Source organism: Haemorhous mexicanus, chromosome 5, assembly GCF_027477595.1.
Source record: "Haemorhous mexicanus isolate bHaeMex1 chromosome 5, bHaeMex1.pri, whole genome shotgun sequence".
NCBI classification, from domain to species: Eukaryota; Metazoa; Chordata; class Aves; order Passeriformes; family Fringillidae; genus Haemorhous; species Haemorhous mexicanus.
The window spans coordinates 14,953,194-14,980,192 of record NC_082345.1 but is presented as its reverse complement, the minus strand read 5'-3'; the positions used below and the strand labels follow the sequence as shown (position 1 = coordinate 14,980,192).

General features: G+C 39.2%; 1 protein-coding gene across 1 annotated transcript; it reads right to left on the bottom strand.

Moving 5' to 3' along the window:
• Nucleotides 1-574: 574 nt before the first annotated feature.
• ARFGAP3 (ADP ribosylation factor GTPase activating protein 3) lies at nucleotides 575-26,984 on the bottom strand. Its single transcript, XM_059846025.1, has 16 exons — nucleotides 26,806-26,984; nucleotides 21,094-21,212; nucleotides 20,547-20,619; nucleotides 17,973-18,104; nucleotides 16,420-16,506; nucleotides 15,482-15,563; nucleotides 15,142-15,198; nucleotides 13,983-14,029; nucleotides 12,755-12,900; nucleotides 10,584-10,709; nucleotides 10,027-10,149; nucleotides 7,341-7,478; nucleotides 6,543-6,666; nucleotides 5,534-5,624; nucleotides 2,162-2,283; nucleotides 575-1,506 (listed from the first exon to the last, which is right to left on the bottom strand). The coding sequence occupies exons 1-16, from the start codon at nucleotides 26,872-26,874 to the stop codon at nucleotides 1,489-1,491; spliced, it is 1,554 nt and encodes a 517-aa protein (XP_059702008.1). The 5' UTR covers nucleotides 26,875-26,984; the 3' UTR covers nucleotides 575-1,488.
• Between the last annotated feature and the right edge of the window lie 15 nt (nucleotides 26,985-26,999).

The window sequence follows — 26,999 nt, the reverse complement described above, 5'->3', positions numbered from 1 at the left end:
ATTTATAATAAATTTATGTGTACAGTCAAATGAAGAATGCTTTGAAAGTCAAAAACTGCTACCTGTAATTAGGGAAAGCCAAAGCATGCCCTGAGCACTACACTTTTTTGTTACATTACCAAAATCATCTCTGTAGGGTGGGAAAGGACAAAGGAAAGCAAATCTTTTATTGCAAAGCTGTACCATTAGGTACAGAACAAATGCTCATCTTTGAACTCTCTTAAAAAATAAAGGCAATTTTTTGATTAATAAATTTAACCAATAAATCTAAACCCAACAACCACAAGAAGAGGTTATCAGAAGTGGGAATTAAGTAAGAGGCAGGTAGAAATTAAATCCTAAATACAGCTGCACTGTTAACTGTATTTAACACAGTATCTCAGTTCAGTAGTTTATTTTCTACCCCAGCTTAAGTGTTTAGATTCCTAAATCACTACAGCAATTTAATAAGAAAGCAAGTTTAACTACCTGAAACTAAAGGCTGATTTTACCAAAGCAGTGAACAGACAAAATACAGATGACAATATTAGAAAGCTGGATACTGATGGCCACACATAGAAATTGAATTCAAAACTGAGTTTATATCAATTGGTTTTATTAGATATCAGCAGTTTACAAATCTGAATTAAGAAAATTACAGAACAGAATTAACTTGAATTCATTCTTGGCTGAAAAGTTTCTTCTTTAATGTCATAATCATTTTTATGCAGGATGTCATCAGCAATAAATTCTAGACTGTCTAAAACACAGCCCCCTATTTCCTTATTCAATAATTGATAATTTATCAAAAATCTAAGATTGTGCTAAACATTTTTAACAAGTATTTAATTAACTACTCTATTAGGCCCTTAGTATATTTCAAGGTGGTTTTTTTTTTAATTTTTACACAATACAGAATTTTTAAAAGCACTTAAGGATTCTATATTGCAATTTTTTTTTTTAACTTTCAAAACTAGGAATAAATAGAATGTTCCCACAACAAGGTGAAACCCACTATTCAGCATTACCACATTTTGACTTCTCCACATTTCATATCTAAGCACAGAACCTTCTAGCTGGAATACTGTATTAAACCACTAATTCCCCACCAATTAATGTACATCAATTTATGACTTCAAGAGCTTTTACTTCCTGGCAACACAGGTTTAAATTAAATATATATTTTGCTACAGTCTACTAAACATCACTGCCTTCTTTCTCCTTCCTGCCTCACAGACAGAGCCAGTAATAAAATAAAGCTCCCAGCTTATCTAACAATAAGGCTGTTAAAAAATAAAGACTGGAAAGGAAGAAAAAAGAAAAAGTATATGCAATGTAACAAGTTGCTGCAAGATTTCTGCTCTGTTAAGATGAAACAGCACTAAGAAGAGGCTGAGTCAGAAATCTGCACTAAGAAACAGGTAAAAACATCATCAGTCTTAAGGCAACCTTCATTTGAATCAGCAGAGTGATTACTTGTGTGCCTGAAGAGGGATCCTTTAGCTTCAGTTAGGAACCATATCGGTCCTAGAAAAGTAAAAACAAGTAACAAACCAGGTATGAGTGGGTTTTCCATGCAAAGAAATCAGTTTTATTTCAATTTGTGCAATAAATAGCAGCTGAAATCTTTAAGACTTTCAGAAAATTGACCAGTGCTTCCAAGAACTGGAGTTTAAGGTTGAATTCCAGGATAATCAGCCCAATTTTCAAACATCTGAGAGCTCCCAATGACCTCATACAGGAGCTGCCAAGTGATTGGAGCACAAAACACGCTGGACACTGAGGGCAGGATGGCTTATTTCATACAAAAACAAGGATCAAGGGTCAACTAAAGAGCCAACACAAGAGTTGGCCTGGATGATCACTGCAGATCCCTTCTACCCAAACTATTCCATTCTGAGTTAGGAACTGTGATGAGTTTAAAATAGAGTGACAACAAATAACTTTCATGATGGGATTTTTTAGTTGTAAGAAAAAAGATATCCTCATGAAGGTGAGCTAGCAGATACAGATTTATTTTCTAAATTATAAAGATTTACTGTCTACTTTGAGAGGTTTACAGAGCTCAAAACCAAATGCATTCTGTTCTCCCTAAAGATAATTCAGTGGCAGGATCCATGGTACAAGACCCCTATAGAAAGCCTTCAACTGATGGTTAATAGATTGTGATATTTTTACTCACCTGTATAGATGTCATGACTCCATTAGCAAGGACAGAAAGTTTTCCAGCCACAGATTTCACTCCTTGTTTAAACTGAGTTATATCAGGAGCTGAAGACAAGACATTGGTAATATTGTAGCTTCCTAAAAGGAGAACACACAGACATGGAGGAAACAGAATTTTAAAATATAAAATCAACCTTTTTTTTTTCTCCCTGAAGCACAATGTATGAGTGGGAGCACTAGACAGAAATCTCAATGTCTTAAATGCATTTCCTTTGGATTGTTTTCAGGTTTTCATAGTTCCACCCAAGAGTGTCATCCTCTACACTCTGCAGTCCCAGCAAAGGAATTCATGTTTGGACAGCAGATGACTTATTGTATGCTTCCAGTCTGTGACAATGTTGTTTTGTATCCTCAACAGCTGTTATCCCCTTGCAATTTGAAGATGAATGCAATTCAAAGGTGGCTGAAGTGATAAACCCTATTTGTGTGCATGCAGAGTGGTGATTTCCATGCTGTATGTACACAAACATTTTGCCTTACTACATGTGAGGCCTGGAAAAATCCATAGAAATTACAGTAAATGAAAATAAATTAGATTTTATAACTCCAGAACAATGCTGGCAACCCAGCCTTCCTTAAAATTTGGACAGAATTAGCTCGGCTGTTATTATGGAAAGTGCAGGTCTAAAGGTAACAGAAATCAAAGATAATTAATTAACTACTCTAACTGCACTCTAAACTAACTGCACGCTAAGTATTAACAAGCTAACAGTTACTGTCACCCACTCATTGGTGAAAATAATTACTGGCATGCCTTAGTGTCAAATATGGGATACTGTCAAAGGCACAAGACACAAAGCCAAGTAAACCAGAATCACAGAACTGTGATCACAGAGTCAGCCCCAGAGAGGCCTGGGCTGGAAAGAAACTCAAAGATCATCTCATTCCAACCCCCTGCCACTATCCCAGGTTGTTCCAAGCCCCATCCAACCTGGCCTTGGACACTTCCAGGAATCCAGGGGCAGCCACAGCTTCTCTGTGCCAGGGCCTCAGCACCCTCACAGGGAACAATTTTTCCCCAATACCCAATCTAAACCTGCTCTCTGTCAGTGTGAAGCCATTGCCCCCTGTCCTGTCACTCCAGGCCCTTGCCAAGAGTCTCTCTCCAGCTTTCCTGTGGGCTCCCTTCAGGCCTGGAAGGCCACAATGTGGTCACCCCAAAGATCCTGGGAATAAATGGGGCTCTAGGGAGTAACCATCCCAAAGCAGAGCATTTTCCAAATGGAGACTCCTTTTAATCTTCTGAGCAGGGGTGGAGGAAGAAGAGAGAAAGAAGAGGGAACCTGTAGCTCCTCTGTCCTGGGAAGTTGAAGGCACCTGCCTCCTTAGCAGGCTGAGACAGACAATCCTGGAGATAATTTGTTTTACCTAAGATAAAAGGATGGTTTGTAGCACAGACATCTTGTCACATTAAGAGAACTTCCCACTCCAATCCTTCAACCCAGCACGGGTTTATAGATATTACAGATGCTCTTCACAGATTATCCTCAAGAGTTCTCTCAGACAGCCCTATTCCTGAGCTGTAACTTGGACTTCCTTACAATCTGTTCCACTCATCAAATGCTTAAGGCATTTTTGTTACTAAAATCAGTCATAGAAGTAAAATCTGCAGATATAAATAACCTGAGAAGCTCTAACCACTTCTCAGCCACAAGAATTCCCTCATCATTTGCTGGCTAAGTTTGGTTGGTCTGAAAAAGGTCATGTAAACAAAGCAGGAAAGCACCTCCCTTTCTTGTGGTTTCCTTCCAAATCAGCACCTTCAAGTCAGCCACTTGATTTTAATAAGCATCAGCTTTGAAATAATGCAAAAAAAGCTTTTTCTTGCAGCCCCCTCTTTGGTCAGAAACTTCTCTACAGCATTCTGTACAAAAACAAGGAGCCCCACACTGACACCTCATCAGTGCTCATAAAAGCAACCTTCAAGCAAAGGATGTTGTATCCTGGCAAGGACTCCAGAACTACAGTGGTGTTTTTATTGACAGTGTCCTGATTACGTTTATTTTATGGAACTAATGATAGTCTGGGCATTAATTCCACACCAGACAAACTGTCACTGCAGCAGCATTTCTCCAAGAAGGGCCACCCCTCAGTTTTTGGGGTGAGTGGTGTAGCAAAAACATGCAGGAAAGAAGCTTCAGTACTTGATATGGTGTGAATTTATGACACCGTGTTGCAAATGCTCCTCCAAGTGGGTAAAGCAACTTACTGTGATTTCTGCTTGATATCTTCTTCCCTCCTTAACTTTTTTTTCCTAAACCCTGGTTTTACTTAAGGAACCAGTAACAGGAGTTATAAATAACTACATAGTTATATAATACCTAAAATAAATATATTACCTATAATATAAATTATAGTTATAATTATATAATATATTACATTAACTGTAATATAAAATATAAAAAAGTTAATATAAAATTCTGTTTCCTCCATGTGTGTGTGTTCTCTGCTAGTCAGCGTATTCAAATCTGCTTTCAGGGGATCAAAACTAAACAGTCACATGCTTTTGGGTTCTTCCCTCTAACTTTTCCAAAGTAAAATCAGATGCTGCACACAGTTTGTTTTCCCAGGCTGTTTGAATAATTACTCACAGATTTCAAGTTCTTCAGTAACTCTTTTTTTCCCAATTTCTTCAAAAGTTAAGGAATGAAACTCAACTGATTAAGCCTATAAAATGTTCCAGCATTTGCCACCTTTTCCATTGCACATTACTGCACAATCCAAGAAGTGTTGGAAAGAAAACATGAGAAATTTTCAATACCCTAAGGGGCTTCTTTTCACTCAGTCTAATCTTTCTCCCTTTCTGATTTGATGAACTACACTCTCCCATGTGAGGTGCTCCAACAATCTTTGAAACAGACAATGAAGATCTTCCTTCATAATTTTGCAAGGCCAGAGGTAGAAGCAAATATCATACTGAATGGATATGCCATGCAACAGATTACATGGGAATTTCAAATCCACTAACATTGATTTAATGATTTTTCCTAGATCCAGTATTATGACAGCTAATGAGCTACTTATGGTAACCTGAGATTCCATTTACGTGTTAGCTCATTGGAAAAATATTACAGTTTTTCTTTGATAAAAGTTACCTACAAAACAGTCTGTTATTTGCAACACAGCCCCAGTATAAAATACTGAACTTACAGAATCAAAAACTGAGAACTTGAAATTTAAGGGGTTAATTTTAAGCAATGACTACACCTGCCATGCCTGTCTGAGCTATTAGCATTCTGCTTGCAGAACACAGTGATGACTGTGATTAGAAGCAGAGTCAGGGCCTGCACTCCCCACATGCTCCAGTTTCTCACAGTTTGATATGTACCTGTTGATTGTTTCCTCTGGTCTTCAAACAAGTCAGCTGAACTTATGGATGTGCTTCCAGAAAGCCTTTCTAGCCGAGCCCTTGCTTCATACTGGAAAAGAATTGAGATTAAAAAGGATTTTATCATCTTGATGTCACCTTTTGAGGTCATGTCAGATAATGTGAAAGACTACAGACATTTAGAACTGAAGTGGACCATACTGAAAGTTGTGCCCATTTCAGTTTTCACATCACTTACACTGAGTTTGCCACCATCTCATTTCTGAGTCACCCAAGAGTGACATTTATCATTGCAACCCCAAAGGTCCCAACAACTGTTAGTTACCCTTCAACTGCTGGAAAACTGTGCAGCCATTAAAAAGACAACTAAAAAATGTGAAATCAAGGAGAAAACACTGCAGTTATCATCCTGCTGACCCTTCCAAGCACATGACACTTTTAGCTCAACTTTGTCCAAGTTCCCTGCAAACAGTAATTATATTTTTAATTAGTACTTACACTGTTAGTTTTTCATTCAAAATCTGTATCTCACCTCCAAAATGCAGCACAATACTAATCTCTTTTTTCTAGGCTGATTCAACTCCATGCAATTCACTGAACAATTTCTCTACTTGGTTAGCTTTACAACATTAACGATGTTTTCATGTAACAAATACACAGCAGGAAGATGTTTCAGCAGTGGTTTGTTGGCATCAGTTTGGGTATCTAGAAGAAATTAATCCTGATTCTATCAAAAATCAGGAGTGCGAAATCATAGTCTACCACTTCTATCATGAAAGAAGAATGATGGAGGTACAGTCCTGCATGCAACTGCAATTCCTTAAAATTAAACTATAAGCAACCTGAAATTTGTACATTTCTATCAAACAAATAATCAAGGGGACATAATTCTGTAAGCTCACTAATTCTACCAATTTTAACTATTTATTGCCTTCTTACTCACAAGAATACCATTATAGTCAAAGAATATTTTTACATTTAAAAATACTTATCACTGTTTCCTGCTTACATCAGCCTGATCTTGCCTTCCAAAGTACATGTCTGATGAAATGGCTTTGACATTGCCAAATTTTTTCTGTGCCTCATCTGTGTTTGCAGAAGGTTCACATTCAGGCTTACGTCGGGATGCAGGCCTGGAAGGAAATAAACTGCATCAGGGACAGAAACCTCACCCACATGACAACGAAAGAAATCAAACAAGAACCACTGAAGTGCTCAAACTGTACAAAGTAAATGAAAAATATGATTTAAAATAAAAAGAAGAGAGGCAGAAAATGCCAACCAAGCACATGCCTCCCCATTCTTACATTTTCTACTTGATTACAAAGACAGAAATATAGTTTTCAAAGTGAAAATATGTTTTTTATCATCACAACCAGACCTGTTGTTTGTGTCTCTAGTACCTTCAGCCTCAGAACTGAGCACTCCAAATTTTCATTCATTCGTTAACAAGGTTTCCTTTGATTCATCACATAATAAGCAAAGCAGGTATGTGCTCAGAACAGTGCAAATATTTGAGTTTCTCCCCACATCTTTTGCCTACTTCCTCTTTTCCTGAAAGAGTTTGGGAATTACCTCCACTACATGCACTGAACACCTCTGAGCACAACAGACAGTGCTTAAAATGTACAGAAGAAATTCAGCTTACAAAAGAAATTTAGTCAGGAGATCCCTTGACTGCTGATGGAAGTTCTGGCCAAATTCTCCTTCTATAGACTGAAGAAAATCCCACTACTATGACCAGGACTCAAATCACATTAAAACTTGGGCTTTCTGGACAAAAATCAATTTGGTTTTCTTGGTGTACCTGTCTGAAAATCCTGTGCTTTTTGAGGTTAACAATATATCAATGTCTTTGCTATTATTTTCTTTCTTCCAAAAAGCATCTGAATTGTCATCCCATTTAGAGAAAGTGCTGCTCCTCAGATCTGAAGAATCAGAGTACCTAGAATAAAAGAAAGAAAAACCTTTTGAAAAGTCAGAACTTTGTTGTTTACTGAAAAGTGGGAATATATTTATTTGTTGTTAGATAATGACTGCTGTAAGTGTTCACTAGCAAGTATGCTTTCACCAAATTTACAGTTGTCAGTAATTTGGATTTCACAATACTGCTTTAGAAGCTTTGTACAGTTGAATCCAATGGCTCAGAACAGGCAGGAAAGCCTTTATTTCTGGTTCTGGGTTTTTTTTTTTTTTTTGTGGTTTTTTTTTTTTTTTTTTTTTTAGTTCTAATATTAAGAACTTTTGAGTTTTACCACACATTTCATTAAAATTACATGTTAAAAACATACTTCTTGAAAATGAGTCTGAATTTAATAAAGCACTCTTCTCCTGCACATCAAAACCATGGGGAAAACACAAAAAAAAAGAAAAGGGGAAAAAAATGAAGCATGTTTGTAAATTCTGGTACATGATTTGATCTTTTCCCCTTTTGATTACCAACACATACCTCAGCATATGTAGAAAGTATTTGGAAAAAAAACCCCACCAAAACCTATTAAAATGCCAAAGATTAAGATTTTGTGCTTGAAGAAATTTACCTGAAGTTTGGCTATAACCAGGATGGGAAGAAAGATGGTCAAAACCACAGGGGGATAGGAGAATAGAACCATTCAGTAGAACAAGATAGGATATTAAAGTCAGCACCTGCATCTTGTGAAAAATACTCTTAAAAAAATTCTCCATATTTGCTCTATGAATGATCAGGCCACTTGTTTTTGCAGCTTATGAGAAATGTGACACCTGCAGCAGCAAAGTCTTAGCACTGAGTATGGAAAATATGAGGGACAGATTTGGAATGAACTTCTACAAAAAGCAGGAGCCTCTCTCCTGACAGACAAAAAGAAACCACAGTAATTTTATAAATTCCATAGTAACAAACAATCAAAGTGTTCTTGTGGATTTGAAGCTTTCCAGTCTCACAATGGCCACCAAAACCAGGGCATGGGGCAGGGGCTGCATGAGCTGATTTGGGTAAAAGTGCTTATTTTCTCTAACCTTTCCTGTCAGATTTTTGCAGCTTTGCAAAATACTTCTTCAGTATTTGGGGTGAGGGAGAGAAAGAAAAACTGCATTTAACACAAAATGTTAAAAAATTACATTGTGATGTTAGTAAAGATTTTACTGTAGCAATAAAATTCTTTTATTTTCTGTAGCAAAAGAAAATATCAAAATTGAGGATTTTCAGAGGCTTCAATTTTATGTCTAAACCTTGAGACACTTAGTCTGCTTAATTCACTTATCAACACTCTAATATCCAGTATGATTATTTTACTTTTGGGCATATACTAAGATGATGCTAAAGCTACTTTGCCTCTATTTCAAAGTCACAGCTTGAAATAAAGGACAGTAATACCCTTAAGAAGTCCAAATCTGACTGTTCTTTCTTTAAAGAGAATGAACTTGTGTACCAACTCCAACTAAATCCCAGCTCGAAGCAGAACAACAAGAGCAGGGAACAGCCAGGTTACACTCTATCCTCTAATCACTGAACCACAACACATTAAATGGCTCCTCCATAATTCATCCTCTGCCTGCTGGTAGCTGATGAATAATTTCAGAGCAGTAACAGTTCTTTTCAGGCAAGCACTGAAATGCTATACTTTATTTTACAAGACTGCTGCCACTTTCTTTGGGCCCACATTTGTATTTCTGTTGCAGTGATTGCACTACAAAATAGTGACACAAAAGCCTTTGTACTTTTATTGCCTGTCTACAAGCAATTAGGTACAATTTCTCATGTTGCTGTGGCATGGATCCAATAAAGGCAGTTTATGAAAGTAACACCTGTTTATATCTCTCAGTCCAGAAACAGCTGGTTCATTGAAATTAATGCCTGTAAAATTTAATTATTTTTCTTCTCCCAAGAGCAATACTTTATAGTGTGTATTGCATTCATCCTCTGATAACAAATGTTTCAATTATTTTTCACTCACATTTTATGTTCAGATACATAAAAGTCTCTGAAATAGGACTGCAGACATCCACACAACACACAAAGCACAACACCTCAAAAAGACTGAGGTTTGTGCATTTGGCATGCAGAGAATGATGCAACTGTAGTACATCTAATATCAGACTTCAATGTTTATTTAATTTGAAGACAACAGCACAAGAAAGAAAGAAAGAAAAAAGGAATGAACACAAGTCATTCTGACAAAAAATTCACTGGATTTGGAATACAGCAAATGAAAGTTTATATGGCAACTGTCTGTGCAAGCAGAGACTAGACTCTGGACAAAGTAGTATCCACAAACAAATAGTTCAGACCACTTTTCCAACAAAGCAACCTCCCCTCCTTCACAAATCCATCTGTCACCGAGGCAAAGCTAACTTTCCCACCACTCTTCTGATTCACATGTCCCCTGAAAGTATGCTGGGTGTGTACACAGCTTCAATCTGCCTCCATCTCAGCTTTCAAAAACACTGTGCATATTTTTATGGGACTTGCATAAACTTCTGGGCCCATCCAGAATCAAAAGCTTACAGAATACCTTGAGCTAGAAGAGAAGTAAGAGTCTTCCACATCATCCATGTACTTCTTCTTTGGCTTTCCAATTGTAGGTGTTTCCTGCTCAATTGTTTGCATCTCTGAGGCGACTGAGTGAGAAATGCCACTGGGGACAGGAAGAAAACAAGCATGTCAAGAGATGACAAAACTCACACCCTAAAAGAAAAAAAAGAAATCAAAACCCAAATCTAGTTTCTGAAGCTTGCTGAGAAAGCCCAAGCTATACAGACATTTAAAGAAAGAAGAATTAAAATAAAGGAAACCCTTGGAAAACTGTTGTTCTCTCAAGTAGGGACAGGACTTCTGAACACAAAGCCCATTCTGACAGCTGGAAAACACAATCTAGGCTGACCTCTGTCTGGCAGGTTAGAACTTAAATCTGTCAGAAGCTTCCCCTTGAAAAAGAGAAGATTTTTTTGCTGATATTGCTCAAGTTTCTGTAACATGCTCTAGTCCATTTTTTAATTGCCTGAGTAAAATAAGGGATAAGTGCATAAAGCCACAGAGAATTTAAAATTCAGTTTCCAGAACTTCACATACCTCCTATTGCTGCCCAATCCCATGCCAAGCCTCTCCAGTTCTGTTTTCTTCTTACCAGAGAGGTTTAAGGTTTCTTCTTTGGCTTTAATATCAAGATCTCTGTAGGCCAACCTTAAAGATGATACACTGGAAAAAAACACAGTTATCAAGAAATGTCCAATGCTGCACTGAATCAGCCCAGGAATATTGGTAGAACATTAACAAGATTTATTTCAGCACTGTATTTTCTAATATCTTCCCTTAAGGCACATCTGGGCCCAGCTAAGTCTCCATCCCTTACCTCTAAACCATCCTAATATCTTCCAGTCACACCACTGCAGCAGAGACTGAGGTTTTTCATCTTGATTACAGAATTGTAGAAATACTGCTTAAATTTAATTTGTCAGGTCAAAAGGGATACAATTTTTATTTATTTTAATGAGCAATATTTTAATTCCTAAGTCTCAACTGGCATGAAGTACAAATGAACTTTCAGAAGAAAGGCAAATGAGATTTTGGATGCTGCTGGTAGACATGCTGCAAAGAAGAAAGGAATAACTGATAACATCTACCCAGCACTTTATGCAGGAAGATTAGCAGCCCTTCTCAGGAAATCTATTTTATGAACATCAAAATCTTATTTGCTGTTGATTAAAACAAATGGGAATACTGAGTATTTAGTTTTTAGATGTAATTTCAGCTATCTATTCTTGTCAGTGCACAGCAGAAGATAAGGAAATTGTGTAAGAATTCAAAATCACATTTAAGTCTCAGAACTCTTCCTCCTTCCAAATACTAAACTACAAAAGAATCACTTCCACTCCCTGCCACATAACAAAGTCATATTGAATTAATTTAGTAAAGCTTATTACTCAAGCTTTTAAAATTAAAAACACCAAACAAATTAGTTGGAAGCAAATGCAATTTTAGCAGAGTTCACCATTCCTTTCATTTTGGTATCTGCTGCCACCTAAATGATAATCTCAGATAAATACAGTTCTCTTGCCTCCACTGGGACTGGATCCATAAACTCAGTGTATGTGCATCCCTCATGTTTACAAGCATTTTTAGAGGGTTTCAGCTACAGCAGAAAGGTTGCAGATCTGTTAATAAAAGTTGGCTTGGATCTTTAGATTTATACATTTGTGACAAAACCCAAGACACTGCCTGGGACTATCTACAAACTAAATTATACAGTCAAAGACAGTATTGATAAAGAATAATAATACATGAACAATCCCTTTTTTATTATTTAGCTGTTACTTCAGAGTCTCTCCACTGGTAGTTTTTGGCAAACACCAAGAACCATGACGTTGTGGTTAAAACACTTCAAATGATCCCCTTGTGATTGGCATTTTTAATGCAACCAAAACATTCATTTCTGCAAGGACAACAGAAAAGTGAGCAAAAGGAATGGGGAGGAGATTACAGACCAAAGACCTTGGTATCATGAGCAAAAAGTGATGCTGTAATTATATAACACTTCAGAAAACTTCTTAAAAGGTTATAGGATGGATTCTCTAGAACCTGACAGATATTAAGCTCTGTAACAGTAAAAGTGTACACTGACCAACTATTTAGTAGTATAATTTTGATGACAACTAATGAAATATTAAAAACCAAAAGCACATAGCAGAGGAATCAGGAACAGCACCCTCTGAGCTTTAGGGCTGAGTATTTGTTAATTAAGGTGCACCAACAGATTCAAGACCTCAGACAGAATTACTCAGAGGGTTTTGGTTGAAGTGAAGGCAGTTCCGGTATAAATCAGCTGAAAACTTCATCAGGCAATTTGAGACATTCTTAAACTTCCTCTTCTCCTACCCAGTAAGTACAAGCTGAATATTCCCTATACTCTTATAAAGACTGCTTTCAATAGCATTGAGCTCACTATACCAAACCAAAATAAACTATGTAACTAACATGAGATGAAAAATATTCAAGAGCCAAGAGTCTTCTTAATACTTAATTTTCTAAAGTAATCAACTCTGTAAACATATATTTAATAGCCAAAAAAAGGCACTGGGGGAATTACTGCTTGGCTCATCTTAACCATGTCTGTCTGGGAATTTTTTTTTAAGAACTGAAGTTTTATTTGCATATGCTAACCCATGGTAGTATTTAAAATGTTGTCAATTAGCTCATTAAATTAGGCTTCATGGTTTACCATTGTGTAATTAATTCATACTTACAGTGGCTCTTCCTTCTCAGTCTTCTTACTACTGTGAAGATCTTCTTGTTCCTTCATTTTGTCTACAGCTTGTGCTTGTTTTTCAATCTCATTAAAGCTTTGGCTGCTCACTTTCTGGGCTCCCAAACCACCTTTTTTGGCACCAAGCTAGAATTATTGAAAAAGAAAAAAACAAAACCCCCAAAATTATAACTGAGACAATCACCCCAGCTGACTCAACAGCCAGATGTGAAAACAACAGCAAACACTACATCCCGTCTGGGAGCAGTCCTTGCAAACAACAAGGACAATTTGGAGCACAGAAAATACTTCTTTCCATATTCTGGACTTCAAAATTCTGCTTCTGCTAATTGTTCTTACAAATTTAGTTAGCTTTGCAGGGAAGTGCCACAGAAAAATTGGAAGTATTCAGGTTTTAATTGCTCAGAGATTGGCAAGCTCAAACAAATATAACACATAGAACAACTATGGTTTCTTTTGTTGTATAGGAATAATATATTAAGTTTTGTTGCAATGGAACCATTATCAGATTTATAAAACAATACTGCAGACATGGATACAATGGTGCTGACTGAAATGGTGGCACAGCCCTCAAACGGCTGCTCTTAGTCTCCTGTGTGTTTAATTCCTCACCTGCAACACTGCAGCAACAGTAAAATTCATAAAGCATTTATCTTGACCTTTTATTGCTTTAAAGCCTTCATGTAAAAGCTCCAGGCCATGCACACACAGATCACAAACTGTACCTGCACCATTCAACCCAGTTCTGTTGTTCTCAGTGGAAGGGAACAGATCTGCACAAACCACTCTGAATAAAAAATTCCTCTTGGCTATTAGGGTCTTCTAGTGGGAGTACAAAATCATGGGATTTAATCTAAATTATCTGCTCCAATAAACCTTCAAAATCTTCTGTCCTACAGTGGTGCAGACTTAAAAGGAGTGAGCCCCTGTAAGAAGCTGTCACCCAGACAGCCCACGATTAGGGTGGCATTAGGGTGACTATTAAGGCTGTTTCTTCAGTTGCAACAGCCATACATTCAAAACTTGAGCTGCATTCCTCAGTTTTCCTGTGCCTTGAATCATCATTCAGAGACACTAAACTCTCTTCCTGCCTTTTTACAGAGACCAGATGCTAAGAAAGTGCTAAGACCTCATGCAAGTCTTTAAACTATCTTGAAACAAATGACCTATAATACAGTTAAAAATACTCATGGTTTACATACACTTACCCCCTTCTTAGCTTGATTTGGCTTCTTTTTTATGAAGGTGGTGTTCTCTGCAAGGATTAAATGTACATTAGTTAACATACAATTTTTATTAATTCCAGAACTGCAGAAGAAAATTTCTGTAACATCAACCTCAAAATAGTTTTTGCCATTTATTTTCATGTCTTTCTGCACTGAGGGGCTGAGATACTAAACTGAGCTATGTAACAGAGCTGTGGATATCCTGGATATCTCCAAGAAAATGTGGGGAGCTACCTTTGATTGGCGTCTCTTGGAAATATGCAATAGGAATAAAATTACAGCTCAGTTGTCTGTTGCAGGTTCCTGCTAGTTAAGAGAACAGGAAAGCAGACTTTCTCTTCTGAATTAGAGTTGAGGTTCACCTGACCTCATATCACTTCCAAGATGATTTTTTTTCCTGTCTAGAAAGGCACTGGCTGTGTTCAAATCCACCAGTGACACACATAAAACACACCTGCATCACTAAAACATCACAAGCTCCTATATTATCAACTGCTCCTACAACACCCTACTGGATGCCTGTGCACACAGAAAAAATACTCTGAGCTGAAATTTGTGCGGAAAGGGGCATACACAGAACAGAGACTGTTCCCTCTAGACAGAACTTGTGATGTCCAAACCAACCAAGAAAAGCACTTGTTTTAGGAGAACATGCTAAAGATACAAATGAGAAAAGGAGGAGGTGCATCCAGTGAAGTTTTTTGTAGTCTCCAGCTCTAAAATAACCAAACCCAAATAAAAACAGTGATGAAGACCATACCTGCCTAAAGAACTGAAACAGGCCCAGACAGCACTTCTTAGCTACCTCTGTGCTGCTGAGAATTAACACTTTGCTCTCAGAAGCCTGGTCCTGCAGGACAAGCCTCACAGTGACAAATCACTGAGGTATTTTACTCTATCTACATCAGCTTTTCTTCCTTCCCCACAGTATGACAAACTGCTCAGTTAAGTATAATAGCCTGGTCACTGAAGGTATTGCATTATCAACACAGGATTTTTCCAGTCCAAATTCTTATGTTCAGATTTCTGAAAAGGGAGCAAAACCTATTTCCACAGCTCTTCCTAGGCAGACATTCTCTGTCCAAAGGGATATTTGGGTTCCCTACACTTGCTGCTCTCTTCTGCTGCTTGCACTCATTACCTAATGCAGGCTGTGGGGATGTGCTAAGGCCATCAACACTTGGTCCATGTTCTGATCCTAAAAGATAAGGAATAACAAGGGTAAGAATATCAGAAGGCTCTTTAAAATGCATGAAGTGCCAAAACACATCTCACTGTACTCAGGGTAGTGCCTGGTAGAGACACCATGATGTGGTATTTCCATCCCAGCTTTCCCGTCACTAAAAGGGCAGCAGGCACCCCCAATTCTTGTGTTACTAAGCGTGGTTAGGTTATTTAGCTATTAAAGCAAGGTATAAAGAGACTAAACTAAGAGAATATCAGAAAAATGCAAATCACTGTTAACAAAGAATCAGTCATACCTTCACAGGATTCTGGAATGTTTTCTGAAGTTTTCTTCTGGAGAGAAACTGGTTCTGGTAACGTCCACTCTGTATCCTTTGCCTTGGAAAAAAACCAGACAGAATCAAAAGCGCACAGAAAACAGAATACACCAAATAAATATGAGCACTTAGCTAAAGACTGCCTAACATCACTGGTTTATAATTATTGAATTCTTATGATTACAGCTTTTAGTATTAAAACCTGTATTCATAAGGGCAGCCATTAAAATTACAAGAAATGCCTACCTTTACTAAAAACAAGATGGTTTCAACCCACTCCTGAGCACTTTTATTTCTCCTTTCAGGAATTCAATTTACTGTATGTTCACTATCAAAACCAGTATATGCATTTTAACTGTGCTTTAGATTTCTTTATTGTATGCTGGATGATTTACTTACACATAATCACCACACCTTCTCCCCACCAGAAGCTCTTGCACTTCCTGTTTTTTACACATTTTTGATTGTGAGCAGTCCTCCCAACATTCCTGGTGCATCCTCCCACTCCCTTCAAACACATCCCCCTCAAAAGGCAGGTTTGTGACCAGGTCCCAGCAAATGCTGTAAGAACTGTTACACTTTGCTGATTGAAAACTCAAGGTATCACACAGTACATTTATATCAGAGCACTTCCAAGCAAGAAATCCTGGCTCCAAGTGGAATTGTTGTGTCTACAAAAAAATAGATTTTCATTCCATATTTAGCTACTATTTGGGCCATTTAAAATGATCATCTTAGGAAGTGGCTCACATCCAGGAAGAATTCTGAGACTCACAGAAGGAAAAGCAGGTAAATATTAACTCCCTGACTTATCTTTTCTCTCTAAAGTTTTCTTTCAGGGTTTAATCTTCACCATAGAGCTCACAGTCAACCAAAGTGTTTAGACAGCAAACAAGAATTAGACAGGTAATTTGCACCTTTGTAGAAACATGAGATGCAAAAAAATCTTCCTCCTCTTTGTTCTGAGGTGATGCTGGTGGCACTCCACACCCATCTGTCCACAGCTGAAATTAAGAGCCAGAATTGTACAGGTTAATTGCATGAATGTATTTTTTTTTTCCCAATGCATTAATCTTAAAAAAACTGCTTTGTTTTCAGGTAAAAAAGTATTGATTTTTTTTCTTGTCCATATTTTTTCCTTACAAATTTATCCAGTGTTCAATAGATGACATTCCTTTTTTTATTGAATCCATACATATTTCATGTGCTCCTGGTGGATCAGCCAAAGCCAGATCTCAGGGCTGGGGTCTCCAGAGTGCCACAGGACTCCAGACAGGACTCCAACCTGTGACCTGCACTTCAAGACTACTCACAGGAAAATCTTTTCTCACAGCTCTTCCTACTCCATGCAGGAATAATGACCTCTGTCAGAAAGGACAGTGAAGGTACAACAAGCTGACCTCACCATTCAGCAATCAGCTCTATCACTAAGTCAGAAAAGGAATTTTTTAATATGTGGCAGGGGAGGCAATGGTTGGTACTAAATGCAATTATCTGAATAATTTACTTCAGTAATTTAAATAGCATATAATCACTTTAGTTTGCAGTACACAGCTAAAATATTCACTAAATATTTAGTGATTTTTCAAATATTTATTATCAAACTATTGGATGGAACCTGTGATTGAAGCAAGATAATCACAGTTCCTCAAAGAGTCATTTGGGGAACTTGCCATAAACTTATATACACACAGTATATTGCACTTACTTGAACACATTTTACATCTTAAGCTGTTTATTAAGTCATAAGAAATATTCTCTGAACTTATGATGTGAATTCTATTGTCCATAGTATGAATAATTAAGATTATAATTATCTATTAAATTTCATGCTGTTTGATGCACAGATAAGAGAAAAAAAATCAAGCCTTCTTGATTTTAATTTCCACTCATCTGATCATTTTCAAATGAACCAGTCACAATCTTCAACAATCTGAATTAAACAATCAAAACATGTTTTCTGTGTATGAAGAAGAGAACTGTTGTCGAACTTATCTAACACTTCAGAAATCAATTCTGGATGTTTTGCTTAACTCCTGTCACCAACCTAACAATGTTTTGATAGCTTGCATGAACTGCCTCAGTATCTCTGATGGAGAACAGCAAGTTCTACACAACTTGCTGATTTCCTATATATTATTTTTATAGGGAAAAACCAAAAAATACATTATTTACCTGATCAAAACAAACCCCACTTAAATCACACACAGTCTGTAGTTAATTCCATTACAATTTTTTGTAAATAATTTCCATTTTTTGTAGTTAATTTCCATTACAATGCTGTACTCCTCAAAATATTCAATTTCAGATAAGCAAAAATAGAACCACTACATGGTTCATGGAGAAATGGCCATGTTATCTGAAGACTGATAATCTTTTGTATCACTGATTAGAAATGTAAAGTGACTTTAGAGGGAAAGAAGGTGAAGTTTTTCAGGAATCTCCAGGCCTCAGGACACACACTACTCACATCAGTCCCATGCTTTCTCGTGGCCTGTGTTGCAAGAGATTTGACCTTCTCCTTGTAAAGCTGAGCAGCACGACTGTTGTACTTGGCATTGGTGTCATTGGTTGTGCACCCATGTTGGTGGAAAAAAGCAGACTGGGAAGCAGAGCACAGAAAATGCTGTGAGGAACAGGCTTAGAAGGTAATGACATTTGACAAAAAAATATATTGCAATGCAGCAAATTACTCTGCTCCTCTGCCTACAAAGAAAACTCCACTCTGGTGACTTTTTACATATAAATAAAGCAGAAAAAAGCCCAATACATCAGTGTGATGCTCTAAGAGCATATACAAATGCAAGCTTCCATTACATACAAAAAAGCCTTGTTCTGGAATTAAGTGATTAAGAGGAAGGAAGAGGTAAAATTAATTGTCACTAGCTGTGCTCCAGAAGACATTCCTAATGTTCTAAAAGGCACTGCTTGGATTCATCTCTGTCAGGCTGGGGAGATCAGTGTATGCTCAATAGTATCAAAATGAGCGTACAAAAATGGTCTTCATTCAAATGAAAGAGCTGGCTGGGCACATTGATATGTGCATAGACATATGGGCAGATATGTTTACAGATATAAACATATATCTATGCGCCAAATATGTTTATAGGCTTGTGTATTTCTATAAAATTAATAAATTAAGATTGTGCATTTCTGCATGAAAATACCTATTTCTGCACGTGTACACCTATTAACTTGGTACTCAGAGGGGCTTCGTAGAAACCCTAATTCCAACTACCATAAAGATTTAATCTGAAAGGAACTAAGCACACTTTGGATTTTCTAGATTTCTGAAACACAGCAGGAAGCTCAGGACTGCTGTTATCCAGGATTCAGCATCATCAGGCTACTACAGAACACAAAAGACTGATGTTAAAGTAGCAAGGCTTCTAGTCAATAGTTTCTAAAACCAGAATTTGGTATTTAACTGGAACCAAAATGGAATGGTTTTTTACTGCCATTACAAGAAAAGTGTTAATTTTACTTCAAATGTCCAGACAATTTACCAATCTGTTTTTTCATGCTTCAAGTATTAATCTGCTGAAGCAATCCAAAGCAGACCATTGAGAATTTAAGGCATTTGGGGAGTTGCTGAGGGTATACTGCAACTCTTGGTACAATGTATGATCGGAAACAGTGACATCCAAGCAGGAAGACAAAACCCCATAAAATTAAACAATTACGGTTTATTGTTATTCTGCTAATAGGCTTTCTAAGACTAACAGAAGACTTTTTCAGACTTTGCCATCTCTTCTTTCCAGCTGCTTCAAACCCTTTACTTAGCAGAAATGGTATCATTTAATCAAGGCTTTTCAGCATTTGGCTAAGAAATAAACTATTCTTGACATGATTAAGAATATGATGATTATTCTTAACATGAAATCCCCCTCTTCTCATTAGTCAAAGCTGTGATTTTTTTGTACTAAGTGACATAACAAGAAAGTGGATGAGGACATTTATATACTAACATGGAAAGGAATAACTTAGCAAGGACAGGCAGAAGAAAAAGAGGGAAAAGACACCATGTAACTGCTCAGATCTGTAAGCCTGAGATAGTGACTTGCTGCATGCCAAATTCAAAGAAAAATATCTGACTGGAAAATACAGAAATGGAAGCTAAGTAACAGTGACCCTGAAGTCAGCATTTTTTGTATGCAAATAGGAAAAAAAATTAGAAAACCCCAAAGACTTGAGATGTTAAAACTGTCAAGGAAAACACTATGGAAAGCAAGTTTGGGTGAAGCTTCTTAAAGAAACAACATTAAGGAACAAGCACAAATGAAAAAATATAAGGGATAAGCATTCAGCAGAAATTGCTTTTGGAAGTTGAATATTCCCACACTGGGTGGGCCAACTTAAGGAAGCACTCAGTTATTTGTGTAAAAAGCTGGGAAAAGATTGCCAAAGAGCTTACAAAAAAAAAAAAAAGGGAGACTGAGAACACAACAGCTGTCAACAGAACTTCAATTTACAAACATGCTGTGCAAGTACACAAAAAATCAAGTTGAAAGTAACAGCCAATGTGAATTGGCCCAAACCATGACACTGCTAGTCCCCCTGCAACAACGCAGCATGTCTTATCTGCAGTGCTAACTCAGGTGAAGTCAGATCTTTACTCCAGGGTGACTTTTGGCAGTTCCATGCATTTTGGCATGGTTTTTTCATGAGCCATGGAAGGAATGATGGTCACAGGAAGGGGACACGAGCTTGCTTTATGAGCCATCTTTCAACAGCTGTCTAAATTAGATGCGTACTGACAAGGAACCTGATCTGGCCTTTCCAGTGATTTTCATCACTAACTTATAAGAAAAAACAAAACATTTTCAAGCTATGCCAAAATGGAGAAGGTGCAAGAATGGAGGATGAAATCAGCATCAAGAGGAATTCTTTAAAGATGGGGAGGTGGGGCAGGGGGGGATGCTGTAACAAAGAAAAAGGACTGGAAAAATAAAAATAAACCCAGGAAGAGAGACAGTAAGGACAGACAACATTTTCCAAGCCTACCAAGCTTCAATGTGCAAAGCAAACACTTGGGAGTACATACAGCATTTGCATTTCCTCCGACCTGCATGCATCTAAGCTGGAACCAGGACCAATTGGAATCCAGTTCTGTTGACCTAAACACAAAGAAATGTTTTTAGTGTCACCACCAAAGCCACTTAAAATCACTTCGTTTCTGCTTTTCTGCCAAGTGTTTCTCTCCCCACCTTTTTTTTTTTTTTTTTTTTTTGTAATCTGTAGTTATTTATCAGATCCCAAAAGGCCCCGAGTCAGAAGCTGGGACACTCACCTGGAATAGAACCAGCTCAGGGCACAGATTTACTGCACCAGCTGACTGCCTGAGCACTACCCAAGTACCAAAACCACAGAATAGTTCGGCTTGGAAGGGTAGAACTCAGGTGCCACCACAATGAGCTGCTGCAGGAAGCAAAGCTGGCAAATTGAACACAACTACCAAGAAGCTATCAAATACAGCAAAGCCAACACAATCAGAAGCTGAAAGAAGAATGGGTTTTCCTCTCTGAGCAGGTCTGTGAACAAACAAGACTACTCAAAGATTAATTTTCCTGTCAAAACTCAGTAATACTTACCGGATGAAACTCAAGTGAACGCCAAGAGACCGGTGGGTCCCTGAGCAATCGATACAGAGAAACACTCCATAGGTGATGCTTGCCCAGCTGGGGTTCTTTGCTCCACAGTCAAAACACACCTCAAAGCAAGCAAACAAACATCAGTAACAGGACTTGAGCTTAACCAGGCCTTAGAGTTGTATTACAGGTCAATGTAACACCCCTGCAGTGATCCAACTTTGTAAACTCATTCATATGGCATTTGTTGACATGACAACTCCATGTATCCTAATTTTAGACATCTAAAGAGGAGTTACACAATCTGCCCACACAACTACAGTCTCCCCATTTCCAAAAATAACCACTGTACACAGGTTGAGAAACCAGGTCAGAGAACCCACATCAGCCTAGTTCAAACACACGTTTAACACAGCACTTCCAGCACTGCTGAAATAGCAAAGTGGTTAAGAAACATTTCCCCGAAGGCAGCCTCCCCTCATGTTGCACCTTTGAGCCCCCAGAAGGTTATCAGCAGGACTAATTCCCTCATCATCTACTTTCCTATATTAAAACCTTGACCTTCAGGGCAAGCCATGGCAATCCAGCTGTGTGAAGGCCTCTGAGCACTGCTTATCCAGACAACCTCTGCAGATACTCGCATGATTCATCACACACCAACTGCCACATCAGCCTTTCACAGTGTCTGTGCCACGCTGGTTAAAAAGCAATCAGGTCCACAATTACTGCATGGACAAACCCAGGGATTTCCTACCCTCTGCCACCATGATGGATCTCTAACATTCAGCCAAAACAGCAAGAGCTGTGTCTGTGTGTGTCTCATACACTTTGCAGGTCAGCAGACCACGACTTTCAAGTCCTTTTTCAGTTATTTTGAATTTTGTGCTTCTTTGACCAAGGAAAGCAAGAACCAGAAAAAATTATCTGACTCAAATAAATTATCAAATGTAAGGAATAGAATAACTTTAAACAGAAACAGCTATTCTGAGTTAATTCCATGTGTACACATCTATTCCTGTATGACAGGATTTTATCTGATCAATGCTTTTTCAGAGGTATCTGCAAAGATTGCAGAGAATTATTTTTACAATAAAAGCATCCACCCAGGGGCACCTAATAAGAAATAACTCCACAGAGAGACAAGCATTTACACACAAATTGACAGCATTCCAACTTGCTTATCCTTTAACATCCTCCTATAAACTTAATGCATCCTCATATAGCATTGATAGTTCTAGCTATATGCAGATATAAAAAATAAAGTTTATTCCAAGCCAGGTGGGGACATATGGAACATCATAAACAGGCCACAGAGCTTCCAGCACCTCCTTGCCAAGCTGAACAACAAAATAAAAATAAAATTAAGAAGTCTTCTTGCCAGAAACTCCCTCTGTAAACCTGGACAGAGATTTTTGTCTCTATTTTTTGTACATACATAGTCAAACAAGCCCTGAGTTTGGGCTCAAGTCATGTCACCCATCATCCAACCAAATTAATTTCAACTACATGCCTAGGAGCAGTTTGAGGCTAAACTACTCAGTTTAATGTGGGTCTATTTAGCTTGGGTAGTCCAAATTTATCAGGCACAAGCACAGTTCACCAGCAGATCCAGCATTAACTCTTCCTACAACTGAACACTTTAAGGGTGAGCTTCAATTAGGTAATGACTGGTAACACACACAGAGATCATGGAGATCACAGCTCCTCCAGGTACAAGTCCTGCCTTTCCCTCTCAGCAGGGACCTAACATTAATGTTGTTTACATACCCCGCTCCTGTATGTGGAAATGGGGCATTCACTGGCATACAGCAGAAAGGAGAGCAACACAGAATGGGTGACAACAGGAGGGGTTAGAGGGAGCTCCTGAAACAAGCTCAGGTGGAAGAATGGCACAGAATGGGTGGGGGAAAAAGAATGAGTAAGACTTAATGTATCCCATATTCTAAGAAAACACACTGCCTAAGTAGCCAGAACTTGCTATTTTTTTCTCAAATTCTGTGAAGCAGCTCCTTAAAAACCATGAGATTAATTTTCATTTTAAATTGACTACTTTCAGGCTTTTTCTTGCAAGGCCAAAGGAGGATGGGTCAACAAAAAAGAAGACTCTGCTTGAAACCAAAGCCAAGAGAGCAACCCTGGTCTCACTTCTGATACAGGAGAGCAAAGCTGACTTAGAGCTGGAAGTCTTGTGGAAGTTCCCTGGAATACAAATGGGAAACAAGAATCTGGAGTGGGCGGTTAAAAAAAACACCCATGTTTTTAAAACTTCAGTTATGAACATACCTGAAGATTCTTCTCCTTTCCCTTTCCTTTCTTCCAATTATGAGCACTTTGTAATTTCAACATCTTAAAGTCAATTGCATCACCTTGGAGCTGGCTGCCACAGCTCAGTATGTTCACTCACACAGGAGTCCCTAGCAGACACCTGTGGAGATTATTCCCAGGCATAAAAATGTACCTTTCAGGACTGAGATGCAAGCAGGAGCATCCAATTTTCTTCTGAAAGCAAAGGAGGAACTGCTATTTCCATCAACATTATGCAACAGAAATAGATGCATGTTTCACTAACATTTAGACTAATTTTCTTAGTTTTCTCAATTTTTAAAGTGCTTCTCACCAGATAGATTTTAGTCTCTTCCCCCGGATTCTTCTTAAAATTTATTTCAGAGCCACCCTAAGAAATTGTTTCCATTTTAAAAACAAATTGTATTTTCTGTACAGATTTAGGTGCAATTAAAATATTCAAATATTGATCAAAAATAAATTTGAAGGATACGCTTATATAATCTAGTGCTTTCAAAATGCACTTGGCATGCTTTTTGTTTACTTTGTGTTGAAACACTTTGCAGTGTAGATTCAGTAAGAGTCACTTTGGAGAAAAACCGGCCAAAGACCTAACTGAGATGTTTGTACAAGAGCAAGCACAGAGATTTGGGTATAATCCACAGCAAGCAGTCAATAAATAATAAAACATCCACCTTGCGCAAAGCACCTACATTAACAAAGAAATAAATAAAATATTGACCTTGGCTACAGAAATGCAGTAATAAATAGCTGATAGAAATGCTATTTTTGGCACAAGTAGAAGAGGTGAGTAGGATGAGCACTTATCCTGAGCTCAGGGTTACACAGAGACTTTCAGCCTCTACATTTTGAACCTCCCCAAAACGGGGCTCCAGCCCCAGGGCAGATCCACACCTTGCCATTCCTGGGCTGTGGATCCAGCTGCCTGAGCACTAGGAACTCAGGAGTGGATCCAGCTGCCTGAGCACTAGGAACTCAGGAGGCAGTGCCACACTCAAGGGGATCTAAACCCAAGCAGCTCCTCTTAGTCACTAGCCACTGTCCCCAGATATGCTTTCCTTCTTCTCTTGCATCAGCACTACTAATCCAGCTGCTGATCCCGCTGGGAAGCAGCTCTGCACAGGTACATGGACTCAGAGCAAAGGTAGGGCCAACTCACAGCACAGCCACCTGGCCAGCAATGCCACCATAAGGGAGGGAGCTGCAGGGCTGGCCACGGGAAGGCAAGAGGACTGCCTGTTTTGGAAGCGTCATCCTCTCAAAATTACTTAAGGGACACACAAGATCGTAGAGTCCATGCTGGGGCAAAACCCCACACAAACACAAACCACACCCAAACACACACTCTAATAACAAAACTCAACTACTGATAAACCTCCAGCACAACACGCACACTGGGAGTCCAAGCAGAGACAGGATGAAAGAAAGAAATGAAGAAACATTTTCAGAGGAACAGATCTAAAAGGTCTGACAGAATCAAAGAGACTTTCAGCACAGCCTGAGTGTGCAAGTCTTCAAAGGGGTTGAGCTGTAGAACACAAACACTCGAGTTAACAATATCAAGTAGCTTAAGGACTATGAACATATTTATGGGTACAAAATTCATCCTCGTTAGTAACTGTAACATGTTTGTTAAGTCATCAGGCAGCTATCAACTGTCTGCTGTCATCAGGCAGCTCTACATTATGTAACACCCAAAGTCACCAAGAACTCAAAAGCTCATCATAAAGGGAACTAACATCAAATTAAAGAAGTTAATTTCCAGAAAATTATTAAAACATCACTTTCAACACACTCTAACCCACATATTCAACTGCACATTTATTTAAATGAGAATTATTTTCCTAAGCTGACATGCACTAAGAACTACTGCAAAGCACCCAGAACAGTGTAAATGCACATGCCTGCCTAGACCAGGCAGTTCTTCCCAAACTCTACCCATAAACTGCACAGCTGAAGCAAATTACTAAGCTTTTAATCCAGAACCCTTTTCAATATCTGCACTTTGCCATGTCTTTATTCCCCCCAAAAAAAGAGTTGCAAATAAAAGAGGCAGACAGACTGCTTAAGAAGAACACAACAGAAAGAAAACAAACAAAAAGGAAACAAACATGAGAGGAGAAACTGATGGAAGAAACAACTTTTACTTCAGGAGAACAGTCAGACAGGCAGGAGTGGTAGAGTTGTGAGACCTAAGCTACTGTTTTCCACTCTCCCTCTCTGCCTTCTTAGGTCACCAAGACCGGGCACCACGGCATTGTGATCGAGTTCTCTGTGCCTGGGCCACTTCTTTGCCACGGGCCCACGGTGAGTGGCAGCACACATTGTGCTACTATTGCTATGTCAACACTGAATTTCTGTGTGGCATCTGACATAGGGTGGCAGATACACCTGAGCAACCACAGGTACCACATCCACCTGCTTACAGCGTAACAACGCAGTACTTTCTAGTTCTCCTGTGATCCCAATACAAAAAAAGCACTACAAAAGCCCTAAACTACTCAATTTTCAGGCAGAGTGCCAGCTAATTTCAGGAGCTTGTAAGAGATCTCTCACCAGCGCTGCTGGGACTAGGATCTTTCCTTGATGAACTTTTTAGCCCATTGCAAAGGCAAGTTTTAAGAACACTTTTGTTAGAAAATGAGTGCCCACCTCTGAGCTTTGCTTTGAGAAACCAGACCTGTACAGTCTTAATGAATTGTGTTCAAAGACTAGAAGTCAGTTTTGGACCAGCGACAGACATCCGGATTCCTATTCCCAGAAAACAAACCCAACGTGTTCCTTCATAACGCTAATCAGAAGTTTCCTGGTGGGTGTATATTTCACATATGTTCTCAGCGTACATGGCAAAGCCAACACAAACAAGCAGCACAGAGCAGCTGAAGGCACTTGCGCCGCGTCACCTGGCCAGCCACCTCTCCCAGCCCAACGGGCACTGCAGAAACACCACGGAAAACCCACCTGAGCACGGGACAAGCCCAACGGGATCCAAAAACAACAAACTTTTATCACTGCAGAAGTGGCTGTGCCACTTCGCTGGATAATAAAAACAGGGGGAAAAAAAAATCAAATAAACACACATTCAACACTACGTTGCAGATGGTTGGGAACTTGCCTTTATGCTCAGAGGAGCTGACCCTCGCAGCAGACCTGAGGCACCCGGCGGGCGCCGCACCTCCCTCCCCAAGGGCTCATCCCTTCGGATGCGAGATGCCGGCCGGAGGGACGAGAGGCAGGCAGGAAAGAGCTCCCCCGCTCCCGGGACAGCCATCCCGAGGACCCACCGGGCCTCACCCTGCTGTCCCGGGCCGGACGTGCCCAGCTGCGGGCCCCGCGCCTCCCCCGCCCCGCCGGCTGTGCGACGTGTCACGGCGGCGGAGCGCTGCCCGGTGGCCCGGCCCGGCCCCTTACCTTGTTGGTGGGCACGGAGCGGAGCCGCTTGAAGATGGCGGCGATGTCCTGCTTGCTGGGCTCGCACATGGCGCCGGGAGAGCCGGCAGGGCCGCCGGGAGAGCCGCGAAGGAGAAGGACCGGGGCTGCCGGGGTTGCTCGCGCCGCCACTCCTGGGACGCTCCGCCCGCCGCGGCTCGGCCAGCCCCGCGCCT